The 26,067-nt window shown below is 39.0% G+C and overlaps 1 protein-coding gene across 4 annotated transcripts in view; it reads left to right on the top strand.

Moving 5' to 3' along the window:
- LOC128684186 (WD repeat-containing protein 55 homolog) overlaps window positions 1–24,775 on the top strand; it is a 123,287-nt gene extending 98,512 nt beyond the window's left edge. For all 4 annotated transcript variants that reach the window (XM_070094788.1, XM_070094797.1, XM_070094789.1 and 1 more), the window contains 2 exons: window positions 2,673–2,853; window positions 15,816–24,775. In XM_070094788.1, coding sequence (XP_069950889.1) covers window positions 2,673–2,853; window positions 15,816–15,959 — 325 coding nt within the window. In that variant the 3' untranslated portion in view covers window positions 15,960–24,775. The remainder of the gene's footprint in view (window positions 1–2,672; window positions 2,854–15,815) is intronic.
- The last annotated feature ends 1,292 nt before the right edge of the window (window positions 24,776–26,067 follow it).

Genomic DNA, 26,067 nt, shown 5'->3' with positions numbered 1-26,067 from the left:
TAAGATCTGATATTGTAGTTAAAGATAGTTATGTTGTTGTTTCATTAATCCATCCATGATATTTTTTTCAAAATTATATAATAAACATGATACATAACATATAAAGATGATAAATACACCCTACAATGGAATAAATAAACATAAATATGAAATGTGGTAGCCATATAACTTGTACAAGTGACGCCATGAATAACATTTTCTCTAATCTCACATAAGAGAAAATGTGTTACTGGGGGTAACTGTAGAAAATTATTCCTTTCGTATGTATGTAAGTAAGTTTATTCAGGTATACACAAATACAGTTACTTAGATTATCATACATAACAGCATATGTGTAAAGAACCTAGGATAACATAAAAAAGTCAAGACAGAATGACTTATTTCCATTGTCTTCACTCAGAGCGTCATTTCTTCTCAAAATGATGTTACATGAGAATGGGAGTGTTCTTCTTTATTTATTCTACTGTATCAATGTAGAGACAACCTGTACACAATGTAACTTGTACACAAACCAGACGTGTACACTTTGTTTACAAAACTTACCTTCCCCAGGTTTGTTTACATAACTCTGTGCTTGTCCTCTCTCATGCACTCATTCTTTCTCTCTCTCATTTATTCGTTTTATCTCATTTACTTATTCCTGACCCTACATTAAGACCACAAATATTTTAAGGTAAGTAATGAGTGAACTGTATATACATTTTATCACTGTGGGATGCTTAAATATCATAGAATAGTATGTGTGGGTGGGTTGGCCTGGTATGGTAGCCCGGCTGACTACCATACATACCACACTTGATTTTTACAATAAATACTACTCATCTCACCCTAGATTAAGACTACAAATATTTTAAGGTAAGTAATGAGTAAACTGTATATGCATTTTATCGCTCTGGGATGCTTAAATGTAATAGAATATTGTGTAGGTGGGGTGGCCTGGTATGGTAGCCCGGCTGACTACCATACATACCACACTTGATTTCTTACAATAAATACTACTTGTCTCACCCTAGATTAAGACTACAAATATTTTAAGGTAAGTAATGAGTGCACTATGTGTGTATTGTACTTTTTTATTGTTTTTTGATGCCTAGTTCTATTGCTAACTTAATATATGTTGGTGTAAACTTGTTATTTAGTATTTGTATTCATTTATAAGTGGAAAAAAAGGGTGCTCCACTTTACAGCAATTTCCGCTTTACGGCGGTAGCCTGGAACCTAACCTGCCGTATAAGTGGGGCCCTACTGTACCCATGTTTCAAAGAGCTCCACAAGTTGCAGCAGTTCTAGGAAAGTGTTCAGTGACTGTACATATGTATATATATTATGGAACAATAGTATTAAACAATGTTTTGTATTGTTTGTTTGTGTAAACAAGTTTTGTACAGTCTAATAGTGATAATGTTTGTTCAGTTATTGTGTTGTAAACAATGAGTGTATATTTGAACAATGCACCTTACTTTGGTCTCACAGGCTACATAAGTTACTTAGAAAAGAGAAATATTGGAAAATACAAGAAACCTTCAAATTGGAGTAAATAAAAGAATACTGGGTGGGCGGCATTCGCCGCTGTTGCCATACGCCACTCATTTTCTGCCAACTCTGTGCCTCTGTATCTCGGTAAATTCTGATGGCAAAAATTTTTTTTAGGCTTAAAACACTCACTAAAATAATCCTAACATTTTGGTAAGAATTTTTTTTTTTTTTTTTTCAAATGTTTGCAACATAGAATGACAAGTTTCAGAAAGGGACCTGCAACAGTCAAAGGGTTAAATGTGGAAAATTGACTCTGCAAACGAGCAAATCCAGATGCGAGCAAGGTCACGAAACGGATTAAACTCATAAGTAGAGGTTCCACTGTGTAGTTATTCTTTAAAAAATTAATTTTTTGTGAATATTTTTGGGTGTCTGGAACAGATTAATTGGATTTACATTATTTATTATGGGAAATGTTACTTTGGTTTTCGAGCATTTCAAATTTTGAGCAACCTTCTGGAACAGATTAATTACGAAAACTGGGGGTCTACTGCATATATATATATCCTCCCTTAAGGTATATGCAGATTAGATTATTTCAATAGTGTAATGTATTTTTTTGTCTATGCTGTTTGGTTTTGCATGTATTTGTGTGTATAGTTATATCTATCCTCCTCTTGTTGAAAGCATTGAATGACCTCATTTGGTAAATTTTGTGACTTTCTCATCTCACTTGTTTACCACCTTCCCATTGTAGACATTCCTACCTAGTGCTGTTCAGTTATTCACAACTCTCCTATTGGAGATGTTCTTACCTAGTGCTGTTCATTTGTTCACAACCCTCCTATTGGAGACATTCCTACCTAATGTTGTTCACTTGTTCACCACCCTCACACTGGAGAAGTTCCTACCCAGTGCTGTTTAGTTGTTCACAACCCTCCCATTGTAGATGTTCTTAACTAGTTTTGTTCACTGCCCTCACTGGAGAAGTTCCTACCTAGTGCTGTTCGGTTGTTCACAACCCTCCCATTGTAGACGTTCCTACCTAGTGTTGTTCACCACCCTCCCAGTGGAGAATTTTTTTCTCATAACTCTATAACCCTGCATCCTGGATTCAACCATTTCACTCTTGCTCTTCAAGCAGAATATTTGTTTAAAAGTTTTACCAAATAAATAAAATACTTTTTATTTTCCAGGGCTGTACATTTGTATGCTCACCGCTTTGTAGGCATTGTTGGTCAGCATACAGACTTTGGAGTAGAGAACATGTCCGTGTCCCATGATGGATCTCTCTTAGCCTCGTGCTCCATGGATGAAGTTGTACGCTTTTGGAACATCGAATATCTTTACAATACTGAAGTAGATGATCGGAAAAAGGTAATTTTTGCTAGCTATATGGATATTTTAATTGTAAAACAATCATCACCTTTACTATGTTGATTACAAGTAATTGCTACTTAAAAGTGGTCTGATATAGGACCCTTCAGTATGCATCTGCTAAACACTGGTTCTTCTACATGGTAGTTGTCACACTACCTTACCCTTATCAGGCTGGATGGTGAACCTTGCACATACCAAGCAAAGAAACTAATATATACATACCTCAGTACAACTAGATCCACTCTGCTCACCTACTGAACTGACAAGGGGATAACATTCCCTGCCCTGTATTTACCCCAGTAGTTTTATGGTTACGATGTTAATGGCTCATGATCTGACATGAGGGCAAGGGCAGTGTCTTTGTAGCTAGCAGATGGACCTGCACAGGCATATTGGGATTGGTTAACATATTTTGTGTACATTTACAGTGGACCCCCGGTATTCGATATTAATCCGTTCCTGAGAGCTCGTCGAATACCGAAAATATTGAAAAGCAAATCAATTTTCCCCATAAGAAATTAATGGAAATCAAATTAATCAGTGCAAGACACCCAAAAGTATGAAAAAAAAAATTTTACCACATGAAATATTAAGTTTAATGCAATAGTATAATTACAATAACAACAATAACAATAGAATAATAACAATAGAATAATTGACATTTACCTTTAATGAAGATCTGGTGATGATTGATGGGATGGGAGGAGAGGAGAGTGTCGAAGTTGTTACTGTTTAGAAGGAGAATCCTCTTCCATTAGGACTTGAGGTAGCAAGTCCTTTTCCGGGGTTACTTCCCTTCTTCTTTTAATGCCACTAGGATCAGCTTGAGAGTCACTGGACTTCTGTCGCACAATATATCTGTCCATAGAGGCCTGTACCTCTCGTTCCTTTATGACTTTTCTAAAGTGATTCACAACATTGTCAGTGTAATAGTCACCAGCACAGTTTGCAATACCTGTGTTAGGGTGATTGCCATCAAAAAAGGTTTGCATTAGGGTGATTGCCATCAAAAAAGGTTTGCACTTTAAGCCACATTGCACACATTTCCTTAATCTTTGAAGTAGGCAACTTCTTCAATTTCTCTATCCCCTCCTCCAAAGCTGTTTCCTCAGGTCTGGCCTCTTGCTGTTGAAGATGATCTAGCAGCTCATCAGTGGTTAGTTCATCATTGTCCTCCTCCACCAACTCTTCCACATCCTCCTAACTAACCTCCAGCCCCAAGGACTTCCCCAATGCACAATGGATTCCTCAACTGGCATAGGCTTCCCAGGGTTATCCTCAAACCCTTCAAAATCCCTTTTGTCTACACATTCTGGCCACAGTTTTTTCCAAGCAGAGTTCAGGGTCCTCTTAGTCACTCCCTCCCAAGCCATACCTATAAGGTTTATACAATTGAGGATATTACAGTGATCCTTCCAAAGCTCTTTTAGAGTCAGTTGAGTTTCTGTGGTCACTACAAAGCACTTTTGAAACAGCTTTTGTGTACAGTTTCTTGAAGTTGGAAATGACCTGCTGGTCCATGGGCTGCAGGAGAGGAGTCGCTCTGCCAAGTCTGTAGGATGACCAGGGGCATTGTCTAATACCAGGAGGCACTTAAGGTCTAATTTCTTTTCAATTAGGTAATTTTTCACAGTGGGGGCAAATGCATGGTGTAACCAGTCATAGAAAAAGTCCATAGTGACCCATGCCTTACTATTTGCCCTCCACAGCACACACAAATTAGCCTTGAGGACATTGTTTTTCCTGAACACTCTGGGAGTTTCAGAGTGATACACCAATAAAGGCTTCACTTTGCAGTCACCACTAGCATTGACACACATCAACAGAGTAAGCCTGTCTTTCATAGGCTTATGTCCTGGAAGTGCCTTTTCCTCCTGAGTAATGTAGGTCCTGCTTGGCATTTTCTTCCAAAACAGGCCTGTTTCGTCGCAATTAAACACTTGTTCAGGTTTAAATTCTTCACTGTCTATGTAATCCTTGAATTCCTTCACATATTTTTCAGCTGCTTTTTGGTCCAAACTGGCAGCCTCACCATGCCTAATCACACTATGTATGCCACTACGATTCTTAAATCTTTCAAACCAACCTTTGCTGGCTTTAAATTCATTCACATCAGCACTAGTTGCAGGCAATTTCTTTACCAAATCATCATGCAACTGCCTAACCTTTTCACAAGTGATCGCTTGAGAGATGCTATCTCCTGCTATCTGTTTTTCATTTATCCACACTAATAACAGTCTCTCAACATTTTCTAACACTTGCAGTCGCTGTTTCGTAATCGCAGTTGCACCTTTTGCAAGAACAGCTTCCTTGATTGCCGTTTTCCTGGTCACTATAGTAGAGATGGTTGATTGGGGTTTACTATACAATCTGGCCAGCTCCGACACACGCACTCCACTTTTGTACTTTGCAATTATCTCTTTCTTCATTTCAATAGTCATTAGCACCTTTTTTCTCGAAGCTGTATCGGTTCAATTTCTGTCATTTTCACACCTCCATATCTCGGTAAGTATTGATGGCAAAAAAATTTTTAGCCTATAAAGTTTAGAAAAAAAAAAACTATCTTTTCATAAGAATTTTTTTTTTTTTCCAAATATTTTTCAACCCTGAGAACAAGTCTAGGAGAGGGCCTGTCAACCCTGAAAGGGTTAAGATTTTCCTGAAGTGGGACAGGGTTTTGTCACTGAACATGTTGCAGATATAGCTTGTTTCAGCTTGGTCAGGGTGGTGTTTTTTCTACAAAAACTTGCACCCTAGTCCACATTGCACACACCTCTTTAATCTCTAAAGAAGGCACCTCCTTCACTCCCTCTGCCTCCTCCTCCTCTGATGCAAGTTCCTCAGCTGCAATCTGTTGCTGTTCAAGTTGAAGCTCTTGCAGCTCTTCAGTGGTTAGCTTTTCCCTGTTCTCCTCCACCAACTCTTCCACATCTTCACCACTCGCCTTCAACCCCAGGGACTTCCCCAGTGCCACAATAGAGTCCACAGGGTTGGCAGGGTCAGGGTCAACCTCAAACCCTTCAAAAATCCCTCTCTTGGACACAACCTGACCATAGTTTTCTCCAAGCAGAGTTCAAAGTCCTGGAAGTCACTCCCTCACAAGCCTTACCTATAAAGCTTATGCAATTGAGAATAGTGAAGTGATCTTTCCAGAACTCTCTTAGGGTCAAGTGAGTGTCAGAGGTCACTTCAGAGCACTTTTCAAACACTGCTCTTGTGTACAGTTTTTTGAAGTTAGAAATGGCCTGCTGGTCCATGGGCTGGAGGAGAGGAGTGGTGTTAGGAGGCAAGAACTTCACTTTTATGAAATAAAGTCCCTAAACACTTGGTCTTCCAAGTCTAGAGGATATGGAGGAGCATTGTCCAGTATCAGGAGGCACTTGAGTGGCAATTTCTTTATCAGGAGGTATTTTTTCACACTTGGCCGAACACTTCATTAACCCACACTCTGAAAATTTGCCTTGTGACTCATGCCTTTTGATTAGCTTTCCACATCACACACAATCTATTCTTAACGACATTGCTTTTCTTGAACACTCTGGGGTTTTCTGAGTGATACACAAGTAAAGGCTTCACTTTAACCCCTTCAGGGTCCAAGGCCAAAGTCTGAAGTGGTGCTCCAGTGTCCAAGAAATTTTGAAAAAAAAAAAAATTGTTTTTTTCTTACAGAATGAAAGAGCATATTTTTGTGAAGGTAATAAGACACACAAAAAATTTTCTGATCAGTACTTACCGAGATGCAGTGCCGAGAATTTGTCCAAAATGACCTGGTGGCGGCAACATCAACGATTTCCACATATGCGCATTACTTTATTTAGCAGTTTTTGTAGTTTTTTCTTTTCTTTTCCAATTTTTTTTCGTTTCCTACTAACATTTGGGACCTGAGAGACCAATACTGTATATAATGTATATATATAAACTCACTGTATTGAACACAATAACCGCACTAAAGTTATTATCATATTATTGTTTACCACTGTTGCTTATTATAATAAACATGCACAAATCTTGTATAATACTAATGTTCTGTCATATATTTACATATTTACAATCACTGGACATGGTTTCAGAACTGCTGGAGCTTGTGGAACTCCTTGAAACAAGGCACCATGTACAGAGGTACCTTACATTCCTCACACATAAACCGAGTGTCTTTGCGTCTTTGTTGCCGTCGTTTTGTTTGTGCACAGACAATGCATCTCTTCTGAGTTGAAGGAAGCTGTATTATGAAATGATCACCTTCCCTCCTCAAACGCTTGGGTATATCCTGAGGAGTTCGAGGACCTTGTTGTATAGCAGGTGTTGTTACCTGGTACTTCATTACGAGTTGTCTGACAACAGACAAACAAAATTCACCATACGGTGGTCTGTTGCCAGTCATCATTTGGTACATATTATATGCATTGAGCATTGAAATGTCCATGAGATGGAAGAAAAGTTTCATGTACCACTTGTAACTTTTACGAACACAATCAACAAAGCCAATCTGCATGTCACATTTGTCAACCAAGCACATGTTTTGTGTATAATCAATCACTGTCACTGGTTTTCGAATACGTTCATTAGTCACTCGATCAACTTTGCCACTGTCTTGCATTTCATCACGGTGAATGGTTGTCAACAATGTGACATCTCGTTTGTCATGCCACCGTAATGCCATGATGTCATTGGCAGTAAACACCTGCACATCATCACCACAAGCACCTGCGTTGAGCCTGGGCATGCGTTTACGATTAGAATGCACTGTGCCACACACATCTGTCTTGTTCACTCACAAGAAATCACTGAGTAATGGGCTTGTGTACCAGTTATCGGTATATAATGTATGCCCCTTGCCAAGATAAGGTGCCATCATGCTTCTCACTACGTCATCTGAGATACCCAATAACATCTTGGTATCTTTCAATGTTTTACTTCCTGTGTATACAACAGTATCCAATACCAGGCCACTTTCACAGTCAAGGAGTACAAACAGTTTTATACCAAAGCGTTTCCTCTTGCTCGGTATATACTGCTTGAATGACAGCCTACCTTTGAACAAAATCAAAGACTCGTCAATTACAAGATTCTTGAATGGATAAAAGTATATGCTGAACTTTTGTTTGAGATACATAAAAACATTTCTAATCTTGTATAACCTGTCACTTCTGTCAGGCCTAGTTTTGTCAGAGAAGTGCAACATACATAACAGTAAGATAAACCTGTTCACTGGGATGATTTCATTGAAGACCGGGGTAGAAATTAGCCGATCTGTGGACCAGTATGCTTTTATATTATGCTTATAGACATGAGGCATAAGCATTATTGTTGCAAAAAGCAAATACATTTCTGCAACAGTCGTCTCTTTCCACCGGTGTAGTCTTGACTGTGGTGATATGATCGTATTTGCCATGGTGTACTCAAAATACTTATTACTCTCCCTGACAATAGTTTCCGTCAATGGCTGGTCAAAGAATAATTCAAAGAATTCCAGTTCATTTGCAGTGTTTCCAAGGGGACAAGTTGGTAGAATTCCACTTTCAGAGTCATCAAAGTGGTGGGGCTTGGAAACAAAATTGGGATTTTGCTGCCAATCCCAGATACAGTTTGCTGGTGGATACTGGACATCATAGGCTGGTTGTGCGGGTAGTTGTGGTTGTGGTGGGCTGGTGGCTAACGCTCCACTTTGTCCTTGAACTGCGGAGTCAGCAGCGTGGGTCCCAGCCTGGGCTGGTGAGTCACGCATGGCCGTGGCACTACCATCACCACTACCACCATCTAGTGATGCCTGTGGTCTATCCATGCCAAGTGTAGCCACATCATCCTCACTATCACTATCTATACCTGGTGTAGGGCCATGGGATGTACTCCGTCCCCTGGGCATGGCATAGGGCACACTACCCGAGCGCATGCGGTGGCATACATACCGACGCTTCACTGGTGAATATGATTCCTCACTATCACTCCTCGAATGATCATCAAGAGCAATAAAATCCCAATCCACATCACTATCATTATCATTACTGAAGTCAGAGGCCTGGCCATGCAAAAATAATAGTTTTCTCTTTCGTTGAGGTACAACCGACCATGACTGACGAGTGCCCACACCAGAGGTAGAAGGTTGAGGATCGTCAGGGTTTTCTGCATCATTATCCATATCCTTGTCATTCCTTTCGGTCACTAACTGATCAAAGCCAAAGAATTCATCATTTGCACTTCTATCACTGTCAGAACTATCAGATAGGAAGAGGAGAGTCCCAATTTTCCTTGGAGTGAGAGCTGCCTTGCGACGAGGCATGGTGAACAAGGGTAACTGAGCCGGCATTCCCACAATGCTATGCGGTTGCCTAGATTTTTTGTTTATGACGCACACCCACCACGCAGACCCGTTCTCTCACATGTAGGCCTATGAGCGTTTTCGCGCTAAATTTGACAGCGCTAGAATTTTGGCGTAGATCTACGGTTTGGACACTCAACGTGAAGCCGTAGATCTACGGGACGGACCCTGAAAGGGTTAAACTTGATTTTTGTCTATTCTGTTTATTACAGTCTGTATAAATATTTAAAAATATACCTGAAATCTTATAAATGGTTCAAAGGTGACATTAAAACAATATCAAAGATTGTTGACACAAACCCACTACCATTGTAGTAGTAGTAGTAGTAGTATGCTCCTCACTTAGTGACGAATTCATTTACCAACATGGTCTTTGGGACGGAACTCCGTCGTTAAATAAGGAGAAGCTGTATACATGTTAGTAAGTGCTTAGTGCCTCATATATACGTAAGGCAAAGAGGCATTTAATCCTTAAACTGTCCACACACAGCTATATGTTCATGTGTGGGGAGCTCCAAACATAGATCAACTTTTTATTTTTCATTCCTTCAAAATTGGTGCAATAGGTCTGAGTTGCCTAGACATGAGAGAATGAGTCTGCGCAGTATGAAAAAAATCTGGGACGCTGGGGTACTGCGTGGTAACACTAGTTAGTTTCAGCTCCATCTTGGGTCAACATCATGGCAAACCCCCGTGATTTACTGATGCCTCGTCATATTAACACACTACTATTCTTGGAAAGTGATACAGAACACGAGTTTAGTGGTTTTGACTCTGATATAGTTACTAAAGATCAAGGAATTAGTGATACTTTTGATGATAACCTAGATGACCCTCAGGCCATGACCTCTGGGGTGGCCAGTAAGGATAGTGTAGACAGTGTGGCCATACCAGACCCTCAGCCCAGCACTTCTGAGGTGGCGTGTGGCCACAACAGACCCTCAGCCCATGACCTCTGGGGTGGCCAGTGTGGACAGTGTGGCCAAACTGGACCCTCAGCCCATGACCTCTGGGGTGGCCAGTGTGGATAGTGTAGCCAAACTGGACCCCCAGCCCAGCACTTCTGAAGTGGCCATTGTGGCCACAACAGACCCTCAGCCCAGCACCTCTGGGGTTGCTAGTGTTACTTCCCAAAGGCAACTTCACAAGAGGAAATTATAATTTTCCATGCGTTTTGGTGATGATGATAGTGAAAGTGATATGAGTGATGATGATGAAATCGATTTTATGCCGATAGATCGAGTGAGAGTGATTATCATTATTCCCCAGTGAAACATACTTTTCGGCATCGTAACCCCAGCCACTGATAGTGATAGTGATCATGAAGGTGAATATGCTGGGATGGAGGAAGAGGGGGTGGAATGGTGCCTGGACCTCGTGGCACGGTGGGTGGGCAGACAAAGGACCACCAGGCACCTTCTCAACCATGTGCTGCCTCCACTGCTGCTCCCCCACACCCCATACCACAGGTCCACCCTGCACCATCTGACCGTGAATGGAACTGGAAAGAAAGTACACCATTTGTGCCACATCTTTTCAGTTTTGATGCCAGTGGAAGTAGCATCATGCCTGAATGCCCCATCACAAATGAGTCTACAGAGTTAGACTATTTCCAGCTATTCTTTGATGAGCCTATAATGAACCTGATTGTTACCCATACCAAGAACCTGATTGTTACCCAGACCAACATGTACTACCAGTATACAATGGACCACACAGATGTTTCAGTCTTCACGGATGCGCAGGTGGAAAGATACAACTGTGGCTGAAATGTATTTATTCCTTGGCACTGTCATGCTTATGCCAAACACGATTAAGAACAATATAGCACACTACTGGTCCACAAACCACTTCATCAGTACTCCTGTCTTCTGTGACCTCCTTCCCTGCAACAGATTCACTCTGTTGCTACTAATGTTGCACTTCTCAGACTGGAATATGCCAAACCGAAATGACCTCTTATACAAAATCCGGGAATTTGTTTATGTATCTTAAGCAAAAATTCAGTACCTACTTTTATCCATTTAAGAACATCGTTGATGACGAGTCCTTGGTTCTGTTCAAGGGACGACTGTCATTCAATATATACCAAGCATACATAATGGCTTTGGTATAAAACTCTTTGTTATGTGTGACTGTGAGACTGATCTTGTGTTGAGTGTCATTATCTACACAGGGAAAAACACACTCAACAATACCAGGTGCATATTGGGCATTTCTGGTGATGTTGTTCGCAGGATGATGGAACCATACCTTGGCAAGGGTCATACATTGTACACAGACAACTGGTATACAAGCCCTGTGCTCCCTGATTTCCTACGTGTGAACGATACTGATATATGTGGAACAGTGAGAAGAAATAGAAAACACATGCCAAGGTTCACTGGAGGAAGTCTAGTGGAAGCGTTTCGTGCCAATGACATCATGGCACTGATGTGGCATGACAAACATGACGTGATGTTGCTGTCAACCATCCACAGAAATGAGATGGTACAAACAGACTGACCAGGTTCAACAATGAACCTATTGTAAAGCCAGCTACTGTCATCGACTACACAAACAATGTGCGACTGTGTGCGTAGGAGTCGCAAGTGGTATATAAAAGTGTTTTTCCACCTTGTAGACATTGCAATGCTCAGTGCCTTCAACATGTACGAAATAAAGACTGGGAAGCGACAATGATATGCAGAATTCACCCATAAAGTCATCAAGCAGATAGCAAAAAAGTATGGTACAAGCAGATAGCAAAAAAGTATGGTACCACACCTATACCTGTCACTCTACAGCGACCTGTCACCCCACAACAGCGACTTGTCACCCCACAACCAGAGGGAAAAGTGCCCAACTGAATAATCCCTAATTGTCACTGCCTAATACCACTAACATCTACTTCAAAGAAGAATTATTCCCAGAAAAAATGTGTTGTGTGTGCTTACACTAAACAGCGACCCTGAGTGCAAAAAGACACATGATACATGTGTCAGCAATGTGGGGGTGACACTCTGTATGAATCCATGCTTCTTGGAGTACCATACAGTGGTGGACTTCTAGAAACATAAATGGGACTTGTAAATACTTTGTATATATATGTAAACAATATTATGTGATTGAACCATGTGTACAAATTCATTTATCAGTGTGAACATGTGTGTTTGTGACAGTATGATTACTAATTCAGTACCAAGCATTTGTGTCTCAACAAGAATTGGCTATGAAATCAAAAGATCGGCAACAAAACATTATTATCATAACATGAAAACAACAAAAAATAGAAAAGAATTGAAAAAAAAAAAGATAAATATTTATTATTTCTGCAAGCGGCAGTGCTCCATGTTGCCGACACCTCATCATTTAGCACCAACTTCGCAGGCTTGTATCTTGGTAAGTACTGACCCTAAATTTTTTTTTCCTATGACATAAAAATGTGCTCTTCAATTTAAAAAAAAAAAAAAGATTTTTTTATTTTTCAAAATATTTGGAGCACTGCACTGGTGAACGTAGATCTACGTTTGGACAGTTTAAAGGTTAATTACTAGAATTTGTGAACTTTAACCCTTTGAGGGTTTCGGACGTACTAGTACGGCTTACGACCCAGGGTTTTTGACGTACTAGTACGCCTAAATTCTAGCACCCTCAAATCTAGTGGGAGAAAGCTGGTAGGCCTCCATATGAAAGAATGGGTCTATGTGGTCAGTGTGCATGGTATAAAAAAAATCCTGCAGCACACAGTGCATAATGAAAAAAAAAAACTTTGACCGTTTTTTTGGAATAAAACAGTGACTTTGCACTGTATTTTCGTATGGTATTTATTGTTGTATTCTAGTTTTCTTGGTCTCATTTTATAGAATGGAAGGCATATCATAGAAATTGAGATGATTTTGACTGGTTTTACAATGAAAAGTACCTTGAAATTGAGCTCAAAGTAGCAGAAATGTTCGATTTTTACCAAAGTTCAAAAGTAAACAAATCATGCCAAGCGTCCAATACACGTCAACTGGTGAGTCTAATATTCTTTTGCAAGTGCGCCAATATGATTCATACCATTTTTTACACTAATGCAGTAGTCTGCATAACAGTAAATCTCCTATTTTTTGTGAGAATAAAAATTCAAAGTGGAAAGCAAAAGAATGTAAGAGGGGCCTTGAGACATGACTAATGAACAGAGGAAATGTCATTTTAGTGCCAGGAATGTATTTCTTGTTTGTTCTGGACCCTATTCGGAAATTGGCATCTTTCGAAATTTGTGTGAAATTGGCAAAATTGCTAAATTCTGACCACTGAACTGGATAGTTGAAATTGGTAAATGGGTGGTTTCTTGCACTCATTCAATAGAAAATATGGAGTTCTAGCAAAATATTCATGTTTTTTGTCGACTAGTACAGTGGAACTGGCTGAAAATGGGGCTCAAAGTGGGCAAAATCGCCGATCCGTAAACATCGCTGAGACCGCTAACTTCGCGAGAGCATAATTCCGTAAGTTTTCCATCAAATTTCATATTTTTGGTGTCATTATGATCGGGAAAAGATTCTCTATCTTTTCATAAGAAAAAATTATTTTTTTTTTTTTAAATTTGGCCGATCCTGAGAACGAGTCTCGGAGAGGGCCTGTCGACCCTCAAAGGGTTAAGTAATATCAAGCCAAACAAAACTTTCAGTTACCAAGCCACTATTCAGTGCTATTAGTGAACACTGCCACACCCTTGATTATTTATTACGTGACCTCAGGGTTTACAGTTTTAGCCCATGATCAGTCAGACAGCAGCTTTATTATAGAGGTGCTACTGATGCACTGCCAGAAATCTGGTATTGGTGGGAATAAAAGTTTTGTCCAGCTGTTGTGCTTCTAGGTATGTTTGATGCTATCTTAGCTCTCTTGTTATTCTTTCAATATCTTGTTGAAGTAACTTAGGGACATTGTTCTTGTTCATTTTCATTATTGTACTCTTTAGGCATTCTCGTCACTTAGTTGTTATTCGTTAATTCTTTGTAAAATTCATACTCTGCTGTTTTAACTTAAACAATACTTTGCTATTAGTGATTTGCTTTTAGTCTATGTTAACCCGTAAACGGTCCAAACGTATATGTACGTTCACTACCGTACTGCCCCAACTTTTTTGAGAAAAAAAAAACATTGTTGTTTTTAATAGGAAAAAAGAGCATATGGTACCCAGGCATCCCCAATTATTTTAATATGGTGCACAGTGAGTGCTCACACCCATTCTCACATGTCTAGGCGACTCAGGTTTATCGTGGCAATGTTAAATGTAGGACACATAAAACGTATATATATGTTTGGGGCACTAGCGGTAAAAATGTATATATACGTTTGGACCGTTTACGGGTTAAATGTCTCAAACTTTGTATATTGTTGACTTTTTCCTTATATCAGTAACTTACTCTTTTATACGGTATATACGAAACAATGTGCTTTATGATCATGTGTCTATCAGTTGTATTCTTTTTTAATTTGACAGATACTGAGGATGCTGTAAGTTATAACAAAATGTCAGTCAATTATATTATAAAGAATGGTTGTTTGATATATTTATAGATGGGGTTGTAAGAGAAGTGAATGCATAGGTGTTGGCAAGAGGTGTGGGATTAAAAGATAAAGAATCTAACACAAAGTGGAAATTGTCACAGCTGCTTTTTGCTGATGACACTGTACATTTGGGAGATTCTGAAGAGAGGTTGCAGAGGTTGGTGGACGAGTTTGGTAGGGTATGTAAATGAAGGAAATTAACAGTGAAAATAGGAAAGAGTAAGGTGATGAGGATAACAAAAAAATTTAGGTACTGAAGGACTGGACATCAGATTGGAGGGAGTATGGAGGAAATGAATGTATTCAGATATTTGGGAATGGACATGTCAGCAGATGAGTTTATGAGAGACGAGGTGAATCATAGAACTGATGAGGGGAAAAAGGTGAGTGGTGCACTGAGGAGTCTGTGGAGACAAAGAACATTATCCATGGAAGTAAAAAGGGAAAGGTATGAGAGTATAGTTATACTAATGCTCTTATATGGGTGTGAAGCATGGGTGGTTAATGCTGCAACAAGGAGAAGGCTGGAGACAGTGGATATGTCATGTCTGAGGGCAATGTGCAGTGTGAATATCATACAGAGAATCTGTAATTTGGAAATTAGGAGGAGGTGTGGGGTTACTAAAAAATATTATCCAGAGGGCTGAAGAGGAGTCCTTAAGATGGTTCGGACATTTAGAGAGGATGGAACGAAATCAAGTGACGTTCAGCAAGTATGCATGAGCATGTTAGATAGGAGCAAATGGAGACAAATGGTTTTTATGACTTGACATGCTGTTGGAGTGTGAGTAGAGTAACATTTATGAAGGATTCAGAGAAACCAGCAAGCCAGACTTGTGCCTGGAGGTGGGAAGTACAGTGCCTGCACTCTGAAGGAGGGGTTTTAATGTTACAGGCAAGACAGTGATGGAGTGATTTTTTTTTTTTTTTTTTTGGGTCTCCCTGCTTTGGTGGGAAACAACCGATGTGTTAATAAAAAAAATTGTTACTACCCTGGTATTGATCTTCTTTTCAAGTCTTGCAACATATATACAGGTTGAGAATCATGAATTCTTTATTGTTGAGCATTGTGCAATAATTAAATTTATTACTACCATTACAGGGCAGCATAAAGCGAAACCGAGGGTATAATCTAGAATCTTCAAAACGACGCAACAAACATGAATTTTTTGCCGATTTCCCTGAAGTTGCTGAATCTGATGATGAAGGTGGACCAGTGGCAGGCCCCAGTCACACCATGGACTGAATAGGCAGTCTCAAGGGGCAGTCAATATTCACTTTCATCTTATATAATAAACTTTTTTTTTTTTTTTTTTTTTTTTTTTTAAGTATAATTTGACTTCCTGTGTTCATGTACAGTTGGACCCCCGTATCCACGGGGGATATGTTCCAAGTACCTGCCATAAATGCCAAAATCATGAATAGCAGCAGACCCTATGTATAAGTCTTGTACATACCTATTATAAAGTTTAATTGATTATTATTTTTTCACTGATGGGAAGCACTTTATGGCTTCTCCTAGGCTTTGAAGAACTGCCAGCTTCTTTACTTTTGTACTTAAGGCCATTATTATGCAAAATTAAGAGGCATTTTTGAGCCACAGTAAACCATGGATAACTGAAACCACAAGTACCGAATCAGTAGATATGGGGGTTCTACTGTATTTGACAAATTCTTGTTTCCCAAACAATACAAAATGATGAAAGTAGAATGTACAGGAGTCCCTTGTTTTTTGCTGTAGATGTGTTCCGGCTCTTTACATCTGTACTAATCTCAATCACTTAAACACTCAAGTATGCATAACAAAAATCTTCAACATGCTTTTCGAACCATGTTGATCATGCAGTGCCTGTAAATTGCATACGCAGAATTATAAAAAATCATGCACAACATGAGAGCAAATTTTCACAAAGTGAATCCACATAGAGCGAGGGAGACCTGTGTAATGATACCAACAACATGAGTGAAAGGACTTAAGCCATATTTAGTGGATACATTTTGGTACTGGGATCTTTTTCACTCTAAATGATACAAGAGAAAATAGGTCACGGTGAAAGCGTCAATCATCTATTAGCTGTGTCACATGGCAACAGGGAATCAGCATAGAATAGTATCATACATACAAGAGTAGTTGAAATGGTATACTTGCCAGACTCTTTGTTAATTGGTGTTGGTAGCAGCAATTAAGGATGCTTCAATACAGTGGTGCCTATCAGTGTTGAATTCACTGTATTTCAGCTCTATAAAAAAAATTCCCTCATTTCTTCCACAATGTTGGATCTCTTTGACAAACCAAATGGCAAAACAGGCATGTACACAGTCATGTGGAGGGTACAACAAGATCTGTGTAGGAGAAATAGAGAGGAATCTTGCTACATAAACATCTCATGAACTGGGAAAAAGGATAGCTGATGTACAGAGAACCCAATATTGATAGGTGCCACTGTATCAAATCTTCCTTAATTGCTACTATCAATACCATAGAACAAAGATCTGGCAAATACACTATCTCAACTACCCTTGCACATATACTACACAAATAACCCGCACATAAAAGAGAGAAGCTTACGACGACGTTTCGGTCCGACTTGGACCATTGACAAAGTCAGTGGTCCAAGTCGGACCGAAACGTCGTCGTAAGCTTCTCTCTTTTATGTGCGGGTTATTTGTGTATCGTTCCAGTCACGGTATTGTGCCTTTTTGTTACATATACTACTCTATGTTGATTCTCTGCAGCCACATGACATGTCCTGATGCCTTCACCTGATCTTCATCAGTGATCTGCTTTCTCCACTATATACAGTAGGGCCCCACTTATACGGCAGGTCAAGTTCCAGGCCACTACTGGAAAGTAGACATCGCCGGAAAGCAGAACACCATTTTATCCACTGCTAAATGCATATAAATGCCAGGTAACAAGTTTACACTAACATACATTACGTTAGTAATAGAACTAGGCATTAAAAACAATAAAAAGTAAAATGCACACACAGTACACCCATTACTTTCCTTAAAATATTTGTAGTCTTAATATAGGGTGAGAGATGAGCTTTATTTGTAGGAAGTCAGGTTTGGGAAGTATGGGTACTCTGCATGGGCCACCCTCGCACAATGTAAACAAACCAGACAAATGCGTCTGATTTTCATCACTTTACATTGTGTACAAGTTGTCTCCACGTTGATACAGTAGAATAAATAAAGAGAAACACTCCCATTCTTATATAACATCATTTTTAGTGATACATTTTCTCTGATGTTGGACTACAAGTTGCCTGGCTACCACAAGTCCTACAAGTCACTTTGCTACCACAAGTCCTACATGGTGCCTGGCTACCACAAATTGTACAAGTCGCCTGGCTACCACAAGTCCTACAAGTCGCCTGGCTACCACAAGTCCTACAAGTTGCCTGGCTACCACAAATTGTACAAGTTGCCTGGCTACCACAACTTCTACAAGTTGCCTGGCTATCACAAATTGTACAAGTTGTCTGGCTACCACAAGTCCTACAAGTTGCCTGGCTACCACAAATCTTACAAGTTGCCTGGCTACCACAAGTCCTACAAGTCACCTGGCTACCACATCTCATATTTATGTTAATTTATTTTACTGTGGGGTGTATTTAGATGGATTAAGCAAAATGTCTATATTAACATTTTATACGATATTTAATGCTTCTCAGAGTGATTATTATTGTGTTATTATTATTATTACCATTATTAATGTGGCATCTTCAAAACTAATAAGACACTCTTAGTGATTTTAATGTGTACCTGCATGCCAGCACAGTGTGTAAATTTACTTAGGTACAAGTACAAATAAGTATAATTATCAGTTATAATAATAATGAAGGTATATAGTCCACCTGGGCTACATACCTGCACCTACCTACATAGCTACACGATATTTAATGTGGCCCAGAGCCATATTATTACCATCAACATACCTTGTTCACTGAGTATAATCGTATCTAACAACTGCCTTTAGACGCCATCATAAACAAAGGGAGAAGTAATGAGTAATTCATGCCGAGAACTGTAAACAAAAGCATTATGTATTAAGGGGAGTGACGTAATGTTTCCCCTCCGCCCGGCTACCACACTTCCATAGTATATAAACGTAAAATGTTTATATGTTATGTAACGTTTCTTATATAATTTTGAAGAAGATATAATATAGGTGGATTAATGAAAATGTGCAAAAATTATAGGGGGATAAGTCTGCTGAGTATACCTGGTAAAGTGTATGGTAGAGTTATTATTGAAAGAATTAAGAGTAAGACAGAGAATAGGATAGCAGATGAACAAGGAGGCTTTAGGAAAGGTAGGGGGTGTGTGGACCAGGTGTTTACAGTGAAACATATAAGTGAATAGTATTTAGATAAGGCTAAAGAGGTCTTTGTGGCATTTATGGATTTGGAAAAGGCATATGACAGGGTGGATAGGGGGGCAATGTGGCAGATGTTGCAGGTGTATGGTGTAGGAGGTAGGTTACTGAAAGCAGTGAAGAGTTTTTACGAGGATAGTGAGGCTCAAGTTAGAGTATGTAGGAAAGAGGGAAATTATTTCCCAGTAAAAGTAGGCCTTAGACAAGGATGTGTGATGTCACCGTGGTTGTTTAATATATTTATAGATGGGGTTGCAAGAGAAGTAAATGCGAGGGTCTTGGCAAGAGGCGTGGAGTTAAAAGATAAAGAATCACACATAAAGTGGGAGTTGTCACAGTTGCTCTTTGCTGATGACACTGTGCTCTTGGGAGATTCTGAAGAGAAGTTGCAGAGATTGGTGGATGAATTTGGTAGGGGGTGCAAAAGAAGAAAATTAAAAGTGAATACAGGAAAGAGTAAGGTTATGAGGATAACAAAAAGATTAGGTGATGAAAGATTGGATATCAGATTGGAGGGAGAGAGTATGGAGGAGGTGAATGTATTCAGATATTTGGGAGTGGACGTGTCAGCGGATGGGTCTATGAAAGATGAGGTGAATCATAGAATTGATGAGGGGAAAAGGATGAGTGGTGCACTTAGGAGTCTGTGGAGACAAAGAACTTTGTCCTTGGAGGCAAAGAGGGGAATGTATGAGAGTATAGTTTTACCAACGCTCTTATATGGGTGTGAAGCATGGGTGATGAATGTTGCAGCGAGGAGAAGGCTGGAGGCAGTGGAGATGTCATGTCTGAGGGCAATGTGTGGTGTGAATATAATGCAGAGAATTCATAGTTTGGAAGTTAGGAGGAGGTGCAGGATTACCAAAACTGTTGTCCAGAGGGCTGAGGAAGGGTTGTTGAGGTGGTTCAGACATGTAGAGAGAATGGAGCGAAACAGAGTGACTTCAAGAGTGTATCAATCTGTAGTGGAAGGAAGGCGGGGTAGGGGTCGGCCTAGGAAAGGTTGGAGGGAGGGGGTAAAGGAGGTTTTGTGTGCGAGGGGCTTGGACTTCCAGCAGACATGCATGAGCATGTTTGATAGGAGTAAATGGAGACAAATGGTTTTTAATACTTGACGTGCTGTTGGAGTGTGAGCAAAGTAACATTTATGAAGGGGTTCAGGGAAACCGGCAGGCCGGACTTGAGTCCTGCAGATGGGAAGTACAGTGCCTGCACTCTGAAGGAGGGGTGTTAATGTTGCAGTTTAAAAACTGTAGTGTAAAGCACCCTTCTGGCAAGACAGTGATGGAGTGAATGATGGTGAAAGTTTTTCTTTTTCGGGCCACCCTGCCTTGGTGGGAATCGGCCAGTGTGATAATAAAAAAAAAATAATGAAAATGTCTATATGGACGTAAAATAAGACATTTAATGTGCCCAAGAGTGATTATTATTAGTATTACGTAATGTTTTCCTTCCGCCCGGCAACCACACCTCCATAGCATATAAACAGCATGTTTATATGCTATGTAACTTGTTTCTTATATAATTTTGAAGAAAATATCGTAGATGGATTAATGAAAATATCTATATTGATGTAAAATTAGACATTTAATGTGCCCAAGAGTGATTATTATTACATAATAGAGAGATGTGCTCATGAAGAATGTAAACAAACCGGGTGGCACACGCATATTTTTAAAGACCGCTTGCCTTATAGAAAGTTTTGGTCATAATTTGAGATCGCTGCATTAGTGGAATGCTGAAAAGCGGGGCCGTGTTGTATATATATATACTGTGTTCTCTCATTCTCTTTTATTATTTAGAGTGACCAATATCCCAGGACCAAAATGCATTCAGTGGGGATGTCCTAAGTGCCTTCACTTATGTTTTTTCATCCTTATAGGATAACAGTAGAAGTGTAGTGTGTGTTGAAATTTTTAAATGAAACTAGATTTTTTTTTATAACATAGAGAACCTTTGTTCTTGGGTAAAACATTTCCTTGAATTATAATTTTTTGTAAATACTGCTTTTCTTCTCATTTTTTCATATGAAGGTTCATTAACCCCTTAACTGTCAAAATGTTGAACTATGTTTTCACTACTAGCACTCTGGATATTTTGAAAAAAAATAAATTAAAACAAAGAGGGCAATATTTTGTGTTTAATAAGACAGAAAAAAATTAGTGCCAGTACTTATCAATATAAGGCAGCAAAGTTGGCACTGGAAGCTCATCTGACAACAACATGGAGTTCTGTACATGAATGGTATACAATACCAACAAGATGAAAATTAGACACATGTGCAACATAACAATGTCTTAATTTACTACACATCCCTTACCACCTGACACCAGTATATAAGCACCAGCCTTCTTGTCTGTGCTCCAGATTCTTCATGACTACGGTGTTCTTCACACCAGCTCCAAGGCTGAGGGACTGATTACCTCATCTTTTGTATATAGTTCTACTGTCTTCCTATTATGTTCTTGAATTTGTATTGATAAAGCCACTGGATGGCGAAACATTTACAATAAAGATAACCAGATGTTGCACGTGTCTAATTTTCAACATGGAGTTCTGCCGCTTGCAGAAATGTTGCCGATATACCTTTTTCTCATTTTTTTTTTATTTACATAATTTTTATGTTCTGATAATTATAATTTTTAGTAGTTCTTGTGATTTTAAAGCCAGTCTTTGTTCTGACACTAATATTAGTTACTGAAATAGTAACCAAATAGTCACAAACATACTCACAGGTGAACATGTTCACCTGCCTCAGTCACATGCTATCATCTAGAAATATATACAAATTATTTATAGGTCCCAGCAATGTCTTTAGAAGTGCTGGAGTATTAAACTCCTAAGCACGATGTCAGACAAGAATGTCACTGTATACTGATCATGATGCAGACACTCAATATTGCTGATCCTGCACTGCTCCCAGTGAACCTTGGCATTTGTTTTTTTTTATTGTTCTCACTGTTACACATAAACATATCTATCTATCTGTCCATCTGTCTAGCTCTGTCTTTGTTTATCTGTCTCTGCTTACCTGTCTTTCTGTCTGCTTGTCTCTGTTTCAGAGAGAGCCACTCATGAACCAACAGTTATTACAAACATTGCAGAATCATCACGTCTGAGCAAGTGGAAATGAGTATTACTTGCCAGTCATGCTTATGCTTCGTATCAACAAGTACAGTATAGCACTTTGTCTGGCTTTTTTTGGGTTATTCTAGGTAATGTACGCTATATATGATAACTGTACTTATGTGTACCTGTGTGAAAAAATGCAGTCCTTGATTCTGGTTTATGAGTGGCTCTGGGACAGAGACAGAGACAGTGGCTCTATCTCTCTGGGACAGAGAGATAGAGAGCCAGCCAGTCACCCAGCCACCCACCCAACCAACCAACCAACCAAAAAACCAAGCCACCCACCCAACCAGCCAGCCAGCTTGCCAAACACATATTACATGTTACAGAATCGTTTCTCTTTAGGGCATAGGTTATAGGACATTCTGAAATGAGACTACCAGTGGTATCAAAATTGAAAGGATGTGGCAAAAATGTTGCACATGGGTTATTATCTAGGTTTTTTATTTCTTTGACCATTTGTGGCTACATCCATCTCACAGCCACTAAACTTGGGGTCAGCATCACTTTCATCTTAAAAGGAGTGTCAATACAACATGGCATTAGTGAATCCCTGGGGGTTTGCCATGGTGTTTGCTCTAGCTGGTGCTCAATTGAACTGGTGCTGCCACAAAGTAAGTGGTCCCAAAATTTTTTAACACTGTTCACACTGATTGTTAAGACCCATTCTATACTGACAAGGCCTCTCAGACCTATCGTGCAAAATTTGAAGGCAGGAAAAATAAAACGTTGATCTACGTTTGGTGCGCTAGCAGTAAAAATGTAGATCAACGTTTGGACAGTTAAGAGGTTAAGGATGTCTTTGGAAATCATTATGTAGATAAACTATTATTAACCCTTAAACTGTCCAAATGTAGATCTACGTTTGCTCGCGTAGCGCTCCGAACGTAGATCTGTGTTTTTTACATGCTTTCAGATGGAGAAAAATCAAGGTTGGAGCACTATGCACATAAACGTATATCTACGTTTGGACAATTTAAGGGTTAAACATTATACTTTTTGTAACTACATTTCTCTCTTTTGTAGAACAAATGTATATACTGAAGAAAAATTATGTACAGTACTCAGAAATTGTATATTTGTACTATGATTTCCTCAAGTTATTTATATTCATTTTTTAGTACATAACATTTCCCTTTAACTCTGAATGAAACATTTTGTACAGGATTTTTCCTATTATAATAAATTTAAAAAGTAAAAAAAATTAAAAGCTTTAATACCATAAATAAGATTGTAATCAGAAGTTAAATTAGGTTGAGGTTTTGATTTAATATTGAGATTTGTATGGGAAAGATAACTCAAGAATCATTGGATATTTGTTCTCACAATTTTACTAATTAAGGAATGAAATATTGATTTGTATATTGTGAGGACTAACTGGATTAACCCTTTCAGGGTTTCCGATATACTAGTGTGGCTTACGCACCACAGTTATTGACATACTAGTACGTGTAAATTGTAGCGCCTTCAAATCTAGTGAGAGAAAGCTGGTAGGCCTACATATGAAAGAATGGGTCTATGTGGTCAGTGTGCACAGTATAAAAAATATCTTGCAGCACACAGTGCGTAATGAGAAAAAAAAAAACTTTGTTTTTGGTTTAAAACAGCGACTTTGCACGGTATTTTTGTATGGTATTTATGGGTGTATTCTAGTTTTCCTGGTCTCATTTTATAGAATGGAAGACATATTACAGAAATTGAGATGATTTTGATTGGTTTCACAAAGGAAACTACCTTGAAATTGAGCTCAAAGTAGCAGAAATGTTCAGTTTTTGCCAAAGTTCAAAAGTAAATAAATCATGCCACGCATCTAATACATGTCAACTGGTGAGTCTAATATTCTTTCACAAGTGCGATGATATTATTTAAACCATTTCTACATTAATGCAGTAGTCTGCACAACAGTAAATCTTCTATTTTTTGTGAGAATAAAAATTCAAAGTGGAAAACAAAAGAAATGTAAGAGGGGCCTGGGGACGTGACTAATGAACAGAGGAAATGTTATTTTAGTGCCAGGAATGTCTGTCTTGTTTATTCTGGACCCTATTTGGAAATTGGCATCTTTTGAAATTTGTTTGAAATTGGCAAAATTGCTAATTTCTAACCACTTTATTGGGTAGTTGAAATCAGTAAATGGGTGGTTTCTTGTGCTCATTCGATAGGAAAAATGGAGTTCTAGCGAAATAGTTATGATTTTTGTCAACTAGTAGACTGGAATTGGCCGAAAATAGGGCTCAAAGTGGGCAAAATCGCCAGTGCGTAAACATCTTTGAGACCGCTAACTTCACGAGAGCATAATTCCATAAATTTTCCATCAAATTTCACACTTTTGATGTTGTTATGTTCGGGAGAAAGTTCTCCATTTTTTCATAAGAAAAATTTTTTTTTTTTTTTCCCGAAAAATTTTTGACCCTGAGAACAAGTTTAGGAGAGGGCCTCTTGACCCTGAAAGGGTTAATCTGGTGCATCTATTATAGGTATGACATAGCAGCAACATTTCAGTTTCTTTGTGTCAGTGTTAATAAATTTCATAAATGTTTTTTTAAGCATTGGAGAGTGATTCAATCATTTAACCCATTTGGTATTGGTCCTGTAGTACTATGGCTTTGAAGCCAGGGTTGGTCCCATAGTTCTAGCCATGAGCTCAGCTCGCTCAGATAAGCTGTGAGTGGTAAATTTAGGCCTAGAGATGAGAGAATAGGTCTGTGTGGTAAGTGTGCACCATACAAAAGAAAATCCTGCAGCAAGCAGAGCATAATGGGAAAAAAAAACGTGACCGTGTTTTTGGTTTAAAACAGTGATTTTGCAATTTATTTTCATATGGTTTTTATGGTTGTATTCTCAGTTTATTGGTCTCATTTGATAGAATGGAAGATATATTACAGGAATAGAGATGATTTTGATTGGTTTGAGGACTGAAAATAGCTTGAAATTGAGCTCAAATTACATTACATTAACACCACCAGTGGTGGTGTTAATGTAACACCACCAGTGGCTATATCAGTTTGGTACAAAGGTATTTGAAGGTGTCAAAACTTTAGACCATAGAAGATGAGGCATGAGGTAATCAGTCCCTCAGCCTCTTAGATGATGTCCACCACTGTAGTCTTGACCAATCTGAAGCATAGGCAGGAAGATCGTCACTTATGTAGAAGTAAGGCAAGTTGCAGCAGTTGAAGGCATCATCACTGTGGGTGGACCCAATAGTGATAATAGGTCATGCCCAAGAGTTGGGCCAAAGATTAGCAAACAGGTTGAAATGATGATGCCGCTGGTTGACAAAAACATCAGAATAAAGATGCCCAGGTGTTGCACATGTGTCTTAGTAACCATCTTGATGGTTATTTGTGCAACACCTGGCTATTTGTGCTACGATACCTGTCTTATACAGCAACACCATGGAATAATGGTATAAAGGATACCTTCTTCAGTATATTATTCTCTGGCCTAACTCTTGGGCATGACCTACTTCCACTAGTGGGTCTACCCACAGTGACTATCTTCAACTGCTGCATCTCATCCAACTCCTATGTCAGTGATGATCTTCCTGTGCTTCTCAGGTTTATCAAGACTATGGTGGGCACTGTCATCTAGGCTGAGGGACTGATTACTTAGTTTTCTACTGTCTCATTTCAACACCTCCAAATATCTCTGTATTGAACTGATAAAGCCAATGGTTTCTGAAATGTCTTTATAGTATTGCATACCATTTCTGCTACAGTGCAAAATTCTACAAGCAGAAAGTGGGCATACAGAAAAAGTATGCCAATTTTGTAAAGTTAATAATTCTGCAGGTATACAATGACCAAAATGCAGTATATTAACAAAAACTGTTTTTTAT

Source organism: Cherax quadricarinatus, chromosome 4, assembly GCF_038502225.1.
Source record: "Cherax quadricarinatus isolate ZL_2023a chromosome 4, ASM3850222v1, whole genome shotgun sequence".
Lineage (NCBI taxonomy): Eukaryota > Metazoa > Arthropoda > Malacostraca > Decapoda > Parastacidae > Cherax > Cherax quadricarinatus.
Note: the sequence above shows the minus strand (reverse complement) of the source record. Positions and strands in the feature narration are given on the sequence as shown.